Source organism: Ipomoea triloba, chromosome 4 (genome assembly GCF_003576645.1).
Source record: "Ipomoea triloba cultivar NCNSP0323 chromosome 4, ASM357664v1".
Classification (NCBI taxonomy): Eukaryota; Viridiplantae; Streptophyta; class Magnoliopsida; order Solanales; family Convolvulaceae; genus Ipomoea; species Ipomoea triloba.
In genome coordinates, this window is record NC_044919.1 from 20,848,161 (window position 1) to 20,859,207 (window position 11,047).

At 34.3% G+C, this 11,047-nt stretch overlaps 1 protein-coding gene across 2 annotated transcripts; it reads left to right on the forward strand.

Annotated features, from left to right (window-relative positions):
- The first annotated feature begins 2,479 nt into the window (after positions 1-2,479).
- Positions 2,480-7,907, forward strand: LOC116017063 (sodium/hydrogen exchanger 2-like). Of its 2 annotated transcripts, XM_031257579.1 has the most exons (15): positions 2,480-2,591; positions 2,769-3,036; positions 3,134-3,252; positions 4,298-4,395; positions 4,980-5,039; positions 5,126-5,172; positions 5,255-5,449; positions 5,552-5,598; positions 5,797-5,863; positions 5,966-6,066; positions 6,175-6,276; positions 6,354-6,492; positions 6,584-6,646; positions 6,889-6,972; positions 7,269-7,586. In XM_031257579.1, exons 2-15 carry the CDS (start codon positions 2,857-2,859, stop codon positions 7,584-7,586), a joined length of 1,620 nt encoding a protein of 539 aa, XP_031113439.1. In that variant the 5' UTR covers positions 2,480-2,591; positions 2,769-2,856. The 2 variants fall into 2 exon arrangements, with proteins under 2 accessions (XP_031113439.1, XP_031113440.1); XM_031257580.1 differs by lacking the exon at positions 2,480-2,591 and having other exon boundaries at positions 2,857-3,036; positions 7,269-7,907.
- Positions 7,908-11,047: the final 3,140 nt, after the last annotated feature.

Sequence of the window (11,047 nt, forward strand, 5' to 3'; positions counted from 1 at the left end):
AGCTATTAATTTTTCCAAGTAATTGGGAATGTATAAAATTTATTCATTTATGTATTTATCCTTTTTGGAACTAATGGCTTGTTTGGTTGAGTGTAATTTGGGATGAATTGCAATTCATTCAGTGAATTCTCAAACTATACTGTTTGGTTGGAGGGAATTGCAATTCTGCAGAATTGCAATTCCCTCTAAATGATGAATTGCAATTCATGGGGTTCGGTGGAGAGGAGGGGCAATTGTGTTGGTGTAAAGACAATTTTGCTCCTCCTCCCATACCCTTTGTCTTTTTTTTTTTTTTGTTTTAATTTAAAAAAATTATTATTATTATTATTCTTTTTTTAAAGAATTATTATTATTATTATAAATATTATTATTACTATTTTTGAAGGAATTAGTATTATTATAAATAAATAAATAAAATTCTCCCCTCCCATTATGAAGAATAACGGCCCTATCGAAGGAATTTACTAGAATTTTCTTCTATTTGCTATATTTCATTGTGTGTATGTATATACCGTTATTAAAAATTTTGAGTGTTATACGTACATACATACATAAAAATATAACAGTTTTGTAAGAAAATTATAAATCTATACTATATATAAAAGCAATATCCTCCTCTAAAGTTTTCCCATCCAAACGTAAGGGTATTTTAGTAATATGGTAATTATTATTATTATGATAGAATAATATTAATTATTGATTGTAATTATTATTATTATGATAGAGCTTAGCCAATATAGAGATTCCTTTCTAATAATTTATTTTTGTTATTTAAAATAGTATCAATTAGCCATGCTCTTCCTTCTAATTTTTGTTTAGACTTTTCCTAATATAAATTTTAAGTAATCAATTTCAACACTAATACACAAATCTTATAATGTCAAATAAATGTACACTTTCAAATATTAGAATTGTTTATAATTTCATCATCAATTATATATATATATATATATATAGTGTCATAGTCAGGTGTGGCCGCCCCTTAACGTGCGGTCAGTGCAACCTCACCACTATGTATACAAATATATACCACTCAATGTTAGAAAATGCACCGCACAAATATGCATCATTAGGTACGCATCACCAAAAAATACACCACTAGGCATGCAAATATACACCACACAGTGTTAGCAAATGCACCATTAGGGGCAGGGAAATTATGGTGCATTATTTTGGGTGTGTGGTGTATTTTTTGGTGTTTTTCTGTATTTTCATTGTGGTGTGTTTTCTAACATTGAGTGGTGTGAACCACACCGATCGCACGGGAAAGCGTGGCCACATTTGAACAGATTTCTATATAGTGGTGATGCCGCACTGACCGCACGTTAAGGGGCGGCCTATATATATATATATAAAGTTTATTCGTGCATCGCACGTGTAATTTTCTATAAGTATATATATACACATGTGTATTTTATGTTTTATTAATGATTTTAGGATGTTTTTTCCATATAGAAAATATTATAAACCATTATAAATACTATTAAATATTTTACAAAGTCAATTCCTTTATATTGTATTAAACAAATCCGGTATGTTTGCTAATAAGGTAGATAGTGTATATATAGGGGTGAATAATAAAAATAAGAGCCACAAAATGGTATTCACATTGAAAAAGAATTTTTAATCCATAAAATGGTCATATAAATTACATAAATCATATTATATAGCAAATTTTTTAAAATAAATGCAATTAAATGAGTCATATATTATTGATACTTTTACATTAATAATCTCTATAATCAAATAAACACACACTCTCAAATATTATAATTATTTATATTTTCACCTTTAATTTGTATTATTTAAATATATAATATAAAAATTAATCCGTGCATTGCACGGGTAGTTTACTAGTAATGTATTAATAAAAGTAATAAAATGTTTGTAACGGTATATTCAATTTAGAGTTTTAATAATTTTTGTAAATTTTTTAATTTGAAAAAGTTTTTAAAAGTTTATAAATATTTGTCTTATAGAAAAGTCTAAAATCCATCACTTTAAAACTTTTTAAAAGTTTATAAAAAATTTGATTGAATACATCAAATACATAATATTTATTCCGGTATAGTATTTGAATTTTTATGTGCATAACATTAAATTCAAACACTTGTTTCATCTCATATAAAAAGTAGAAATACATTAAATATCTATATTAAATTTTGTAATATCTGGTATACAATTACTAATAACAAAATCAAACGGATAAAGTTTGATAAGATTAGTATTAACAATAAATTAATTATCCTTTCAATTCTAAATGTTTTTCAGTATTTACTAATAATAATTCAAAGTATACTTCTTAACATATTGGGAAACGTTAATACATCAGAAGTCTTGTAGGAGTAGAAGAGAAAAATCCTGGTTTCAAAAGAAAACAAAAAAAAAGTAAAATCCAATAAATCTAACGGTCCAGATCACCGCTTCTTACTTTCAAACGACCCTCGCTTTCTGCATCACAGCCAAACTAAATATATTCCTTCTTTTCTCTGCCCTTATTCCCTCGCTGCTCAGGCCTCTCTACAACAACAGTGGCGCCTTATTTTTCAAAGAAAAGCTGGAGTGGTTTTCTGGAGAGTGTATTTATAAACGTATGTATGCAGTTGTTGTTTCCATATATCTTGGTGTGAGTTGTGGGGTGTTGTTCTCCGTAGTCCGTATACATATACATTTTTTAAGTGTTGCTCGGTATCATATATACGTATGCACATTGGATGTTTGAAGTTGTTGATCTATTGACTTGGAAATTGTAATAATTATTGTTGCAGAACTGATAAGCAGGTAGTGGATGGGAATTGAAGTAGCGAGAAGATTTGAAGTTTAGTCGTGAAAATTTTGCAGAGAGCGTTGGGAAATATGGGAATTGATTTTGGTGTTGGGGCATTGTTGTCGAAGACGAAGTTGCTAACAACCTTGAATCATGGGCCTGTAGTGTCAATAAACATATTTGTAGCTGTTATCTGTGCGTGTATTGTGATTGGTCATCTCTTGGAGGAAAATCGCTGGATGAACGAGTCCATCACTGCTCTTTTGATGGTGAGTTTGGCTGTATAGTATACTCTATCTAAACGTTGTTTGCCTCATGCTTATTCACGATATAGTTAGTTAGTTAATTATGTGTTTTGGATGACAGGGTATATGCACCGGCGTAGTGATTCTACTGACTAGTGGAGGCAAAAACTCCCATATTTTAGTGTTCAGTGAAGATCTTTTCTTCATTTATCTTCTTCCGCCAATCATCTTTAATGCTGGGTATGCTCAGTTGCACCATTTTATTAAAGGTTTAATGTCTGCGAATGTGTGTTTATTTGATTTTGTTTAGATGGTGCCAAAATGATTTGCTTCCTCTGAATCTATGTTCTTCCAGCCTGGTTGGTAGGGTTTCAACAGATTAAATTGTCCACCTTTTGTTCCCATTTAGTCTGTCACATATGGTCACAAGGTGCTTCTTCCTTCCAAAAGTGTTCCCCACAAGAGGGAGGTCATGTATCACCTAATTAAAAATAGGCCACTAGTTTATTAAATAAAAATATGTTGTTTTCCCAAAAAAAGGATTAGATACCTTAGTGTTAAAGTGTTAGACTATACACCTCCCATCCCATTCAGAATTTGAAACTTCAACTTTATCCTCTACTTATTAGCTACTCTTGAATTGGCCAACCACATCATGAGTTATTTCATATTATCTCTTTTCCATCCTCTTTCTTCATTAATGTGGTACCCTTGGGATATCTAATTCTTTCTCTATGTTTTCCAGTCATTAGGTTGTCTTTAGTGACTTCCATAACAATTGGAAAACTGAAGAAAAAAATGCAGTTGATGGATGCCTAGTATCTAAAACTTGAAACTTTTTGCATACTTGTTCACAAATGTTAACTTTAGATCATTTTAAGAATCCTGCATTTGGCAAGATATTAGTTTATTATTCAATTACATTGCATTTGATAATAGTTGCATTTATGTTTGTTTCTGAAATGATATGTTGCATTTTAGTCAGCAAGTACTCCTTTCTGTACACTTCCTATTACTCTCACATATTTTCTAGAGTTTCTTGACCTGTGTTCCTTTAGAAGCTTAAACCTTTGAAATTTTGAGTCAACCCTTTATTTATTTATTTTTATTTGCTTCTTTTTAACAATAATGGTGGATATTCTTCTATTCTTTCATCACGCACTGTTGTACCAAAGTAACTGTGTTATTGAGACTCCTCTGTTGTTATTATTGACTGCTAATACTTCCTAGTCATATTAAATTACAACTTTTCATTTTCTCCTGTTGGCATTGTAATGTTTGACAGGTTCAAAGTGAAAAAGAAGCAATTCTTTCGCAATTTCACAACTATAATGCTTTTTGGAGCACTTGGTACTTTGATATCATTCATTACCATATCATTGGGTATGTTATTCTATCCTGTAGTCTTGTGACCTGTTGTATGTAAATATCTTTTTTTTTAAGAATGGTAATGGGACTTCTGAACCATCCAGATAACCAGATTCCCAATTTTAAAACATATTCTTTCCCACTCTTTTTCCAATTACTTCAATCCCAATTTGCTGGTTTCTCATGTCATAGTTGGCAAGACTAATGCACACTAGGGAAGCTCATTAAAATAGCTAGAATTTCAATTCCATCTTTATTACTTTGAACATAACCTTGTAGCTTCACCATTCCTTCTAAATTGCTATTTATTGCAGAAACAGTATTACATATGAAATGACTTATTGCACTTAATCCTATCATTGCATCAATCTCTACCACTGTGCTGTTTCAACAAAACTAGGAGCCATATTCTACTTTTCTTGAAAGAAATGTGTGAAAAGTTTGACGTGATTGCTTTACCTTTTCAATTGATCTCTAGCTTTGTCATTTTAATTGTAGATGAAAGTCTGTGAAAGGTTAGCTGATTCATATCATTTAGCTAAGATGAACTGTTTGTGCTAATGAAATCTATTCCTTTTTTTTTTTATTTATTCAACTAGGCGCCATTGGCATCTTCAAGACAATGAATATTCGCACTCTTGAAATAGGAGATTATCTTGGTACTTCCAACTTCCCTCCATTTTCTTCTTTAATTTTGTTCATTTGATCTCCTCTGGCCTCTTAATCTCTCTTGGATTATTTCCAGCAATTGGAGCAATCTTTTCTGCAACAGATTCTGTTTGCACTTTGCAAGTAAGTATGGCTGTTATGCTGCTGCAAACTTACAATACCCTATACGTTTGTCTGACCTTATGCGTTCTGTTGTGTAATATAGGTGCTTAATCAGGATGAAACACCTTTTCTCTACAGTGTAGTCTTTGGAGAAGGCATTGTAAATGATGCTACATCAATAGTGCTGTTTAATGCATTTCGGAAGCTTAAATTATCGGATATAAACTCAGCTGTTGTTCTGCAATTATTTGGAAACTTTCTGTATTTATTTATCTCAAGCACTGTTCTTGGAGTAGTTGTGAGTCCCTTTCTTTCTCCCATAATGCACCGAAAAGTTGTACTCAAGTAATAGATTTTGTTGATTGATGTGATTATAACCTTTAATTTTCTTTCCTCACAGGCTGGCTTGCTGAGTGCATATATTATTAAAAAGCTTTGCTTTGGAAGGTTTGTAAAAATAATGACTGATAATTGCCTCTTAGCACTTACCCATAGAGTACAGAGTCCTGTAATTGTTAGCTCTATTATCCTCACACTTGAGGTTCATTTGTTAAAGCAAGGCTCAACAATACAGCTTGGAACAAATAGCTTTCAATATATTTTCTTTTCAAGATGCCTGTCACCTAATTATCTCCTTTGTTACAGGCACTCCACTGATCGTGAGGTAGCCATTATGATTCTTATGGCTTACCTATCATATATGCTTGCTGAAGTAAGTGTTTCCAACAACTTAGAATTTTTTACTTTTACTTTTACTGGTTTTGTCAATGGAGGAGCTTATTAATTCTTTAATTGACAATTAATGTTCTTGCAGTTTTACGATTTAAGTGCCATCCTTACTGTCTTCTTCTGCGGGATTGTGATGTCACATTATACCTGGCATAATGTCACTGAAAGTTCTAGAGTTACCACCAAGTGAGTATACTTCTCAACCATAAAGCTGCTTACTATTACTCAAGAGAAAGTAGTAATCTTACTAGCACTTTTTTTCTTTTAATGCATTCTCTTTTACTTGATATGCAGGCATGCTTTTGCTACATTGTCGTTTATCTCTGAGATATTTATATTCCTTTATGTCGGCATGGATGCTTTAGACATTGAAAAGTGGAGGCTTGTAAGAGAAAGGTATATTTTCAGTCATTCTGCTATACATTTATATTGGTATTTAGCATACATTTTAACACTTGGTTTTCATTTGTCAGTCCTGGAACATCAATTCAGGTTAGCTCAATATTTTTGGGTCTGCTTATGATTGGAAGAGCTGCTTTTGTCTTTCCCTTGTCATTCTTATCCAACTTGACCAAAATGTCCCCAGACGAAAAGATTGACATTAACCGACAAGTATGACTCTAAACTATATCTTGAGTTTACCTCTTCTGGCCTGGTTATATTATATGGGTCCATTGTTTTCATGCAATGCTGTGATTTGCAGGTTACAATATGGTGGGCAGGGCTTATGAGAGGTGCTGTTTCCATGGCCCTTGCTTACAACCGGGTAAGTGTGCAGTCCTTGGTAAGATAACTAATTGTGTTTCATGCAAATTAAATGGTGGATATGCAAGCTCCACGATAAAGTAGCAACTATAATTCTATGATAGTCAGTCCGCAATTTCATTAATCACGATAAGTAATGCCTGCCTTACTATTATATCATGGGCATGCAAAGTGCAATAGAAAATTCATAATCAGGTAGGCAGGTTCTATTACTGACTTTCTTATAATTTGCATATAATGCAGTTTACAAGGGCAGGCTATAGCCAATGCCGAGAAAGTGCAATAATGATCACAAGCACTATTACCGTTGTTCTTTTCAGCACGGTGGTAAGACAACCTCATTTTCTCATTGTACTTTGGATCTAATGCATGAATTGAACATTGATCTTGTGGATGTAACCTGCATTAGCTTTGAGAAGCAAGTTCTAAAGTAGTGATAACCAAGCAATATAATGGTCTTTTAAGTTTGTTTGGTTACACTGCAATTAATTAGTTCTAGAAATGACTGTTTTTAGCTGTGTTGTGTAAAAATGCTACCGAGGAGGGAGGGAGCATAGGCAGGCTACTCACTTGAATTTGATATCTGTTAGATGATTCTAATGCTTTCTCGGGCATTTGTACAGGTATTTGGGTTAATGACCAAACCTCTGATCAGAACCTTGCTGCACTCGCCTAAACACATGAATGTAAAGGTCAGCCCTGAGCCACTTACCCCAAAGTCATTCACTGTGTCACTTCTAGAGCAGGATTCAGAGACTGATCTGGAGAGCCGTCTTGCATCCCATCCAAACAGCTTACGAATGCTGCTAAGAGTTCCCTCTCACACAGTCCACCATTACTGGAGAAAATTTGACAATGCATTCATGCGTCCGGTGTTTGGGGGGAGGGGTTTCATGCCCATTGTTCCCGCCTCCCCACCCGAACAGGATGAACAACAATGACAGCACTAATTCTCACTCTGATTTTGTTTGTCTGTTCATAGGACCAATGGGTTGGTGTGATGAAAAGGTTGCTAATTGATAGTTTGTCAGGTAGAGAAATGTTTTGTTTCAGTGGTTATGAGTTTTTGTTTAGTTTCCATATCGGCCAATTGGGGCCATAGCATATGGGAACTCAGATTTTTTTATTTTTAAATTTTTTGGGGGTAAACACCAAACGGTGTATAGCTTGTAAGCAAATCTCCAGGTATTCAATGTTCCTGTATATACACACTTCGTTATCAATTCATCAATTATACTAATGAATGAGCTTTTGTTGTTGTTGCTGCGTGTGTGTGTTTTCTTTTTTAAACATTCAAGTACATCTATAAATAATTAAGTAAATTTGTATTTTCAAAAAAACAAAATTAAGTAAATTTGTATGCATATTAGATGTTGATTGTTGACAGATTATGATTTCTCACTTTTGGACATTGCATAATTGATGCTCTCCTTCGATCCATTTTGACCAGGTTCTTCATTCACAGGCATTGATAGAGTTGTATCCTTAGACTAGGTTTATGTAAATATGTAACTGTGTTTCTTCTCACATTGTCTATACAAAAAATTTGTATTGACTTCAAATTTAATTTTATTTAAGAGTTAATACTCAAACTGATCCCTTGACTATAATGAAATTCACAAATTGATCATTGACTATTAAGTTTAGTAAATTAAGTCCTGAACTATTCAATTCTTATTCAATAAGGTCTTCAACTATTCAATTCTTACTCAATAAAGTCCTTAATTATTCAATTCTTACTCAATAAGGTCCTCAACGAAGGATTGATTTGTGCATTATTGAGTAAGAATTGAATAGTTGAGCACCTAATTGATAAAATTGATAGTTGAGGATTAGTTTGTGAATTATGGCATAATCGAGAGGACCATTTTGGATATTTACTCTTTATTTAATTTATATATACAAAAAGTTATATCTAACGAATCTTTTATTTAAAATGGTATGTAACTCAAATTCACATAGAAAATTAGAAATATGAATGGATTAAGAAGACTTTGGACTTGGGTAATTTGATAATTTAATAACAAGGTAACATACATTAGGCCTTCGGGCAAATTATTGTGTGGAGCATGGTCCACATAGTGCTGTGTGGACCATAACAAAATGTACATTTTTAATATACTAAATGTATATTATTTGTGTATTGAATGTACATTATACAATATAATGTATATTCATTAAAAAAATAATGTAAATCTCCTAAATATAACGTACATTTTTAATATACTAAAAGTACATTATTTTTATACTAAATATACATTATTTGAGAGTATAGTCCACACTCCACACAATAATGATGGTAGACTTTGAACTTGGGCTTTCTTTGTTCACAGCTAGGCATTTAACTAGTGATTTTTGGCTCTCGGGTGTTATCCTTTTAATGCTGAAGATTTGACGATGGGGTGTGCTGTGATGCTAAGAGACATGAAATAACCAGAGTCATTGCCAACTAGTGCACAAAGAAAGCCATTTAATTGCTTTTGCTTATACTTATAGGTACTGTCAACTTCTTGCACACTTCCACCTATGATGCACATTCTATTGTTCTTGAGTATTGATGGGCAATATACCCTAGGTGTATGGTCGTATATGCATTCGGTTTGTACTCCTTGTAGCACGGAAATTGATTCATGACCACATTCGACCTGATCTGTGGTGAGACCCGACCCCGGAGTGGAGGGCATGTTTGCAACCAATTGTATAAGCTCAAAGTAAACTGTCTTGGGCTCGGCCCCGACCGGGGCCTTAGCCTGGCCTTAGCCTGGTATCCCAAGCTGATAACCGTTTTACATCAGAGAATAGAAGTGGCGAAATGACATTATGACTGATCACATCCTCTACGATTTGTCAGGCTTATGAAGACACGTGAATTAATCAATATAGCCACCGACCCCACAGAGTGCATGCGAAGCACGTGGCAAGCATGCCGGGGGCGCAACATGTGTTCCCTCTATAAGCCTATAAATAGCGCATTTATTACCTGAAGAGGGAGACTTTTGGCATTTTCACCTAATTCACATTAGCTCTGGAACCTCCGATCTATTGTCTTTCATTCCCGAGCTCACTTACTAAATACCTTGTACGCTTAAAGGAATACTTCAGCATATTTACTAAGATGCTTGACCGACCATTGACCTTTTAACAACCGGTCAGTACAACCATACCCTTTGCTCGGTGGGGGGTGGATATAATTGGGCCATTCCCCGAGCTCTTTGGCAAGATAAAGTTCATTATTGTGGTGGTGGACTATTTCTCAAAGTGGATCAAAGCTGAGATGTGGACCACTATCACTTCCCAACAGTGTGAGAGATTCCTATGGAGAAACGTGGTGTCCCGGTTCGGGGTTCTCGTGCAAATTGTCATAGACAATTGTCAGTAGTTTGAAAGCCGGTTCTTTCAAAATTTCTTGGCCACGATCGGGACGAAGTCTGTTCGAGCGTCTATGGCTTACCCCCAAGGCAATGATCATGTTGAAAATGCCAATCAGACTATCTTGGAGGGCTTAAAGAAGAAAGTATATTCTGTTGGTCGGAGTAGGGTCGAGGAGTTGCCTTATATTTTGTGGGCTTACCGGACTACTACGAGAGAAGCGACCAAAGAAACCCCATTCGCTATGGTTTACGGAGCTGAGGCCCGGTTACCTATCAAGGCTTAGATGCTGACTTCCAGAGAGAGGTCATATGACGAAGAAGAGAATGAAAAACTTATGGTCGTCGATCTCAATTGCTTGGATGAGAAGCGAGAGTTGGCTGTCCGGCGGGTGGCCAAATATTAGAAAAAGGTGAAGTCTTATCATATGCTCGAGTCAACCCCCGATACTTTCAAGTTAGGGATTTTGTTCTAAGGAGGCGAGAAGCCAACCAACCTTTAGAGGGAGGAAAACTAGTCCAAAATTAGGAAGGTTCTTATGTTATCTCTGCGATGATTCGGCCATGGACTTATAAGCTCGAAACTACTACTGGAAGGCCGGTGGACCGAATCTGGACTCTAAGCACCGTGTGGTGTTTTACAAGTAGAATGTAGATTTCTAGTTTGTAATGTTTATGTTGCGAGTTGGTCGGCGAATTAGCTCGTAGTTGTCTTGTAAGCCCAATCAGCAAGAGATGTATCTTATGTTTTGTAGTACTCAGTGTGCAATGTATTTTATGTTTTGTAATTGTTAAGTGTAATGATCAAATTGAAGAATGACCCGAGTAGAAGAAGATCAGATAATTGAAATCCAAGGTCGATCGCTAGATCATTAAACATCTCGGTCGCTAGATAGTAAGCCCAAACCTAGAAGCTTTAAGGATTTACATACATACATACATACATACATACATACATACATACATACATACATACATACATACATACATATATATATATATATATATATATATATATATATATATATATATAT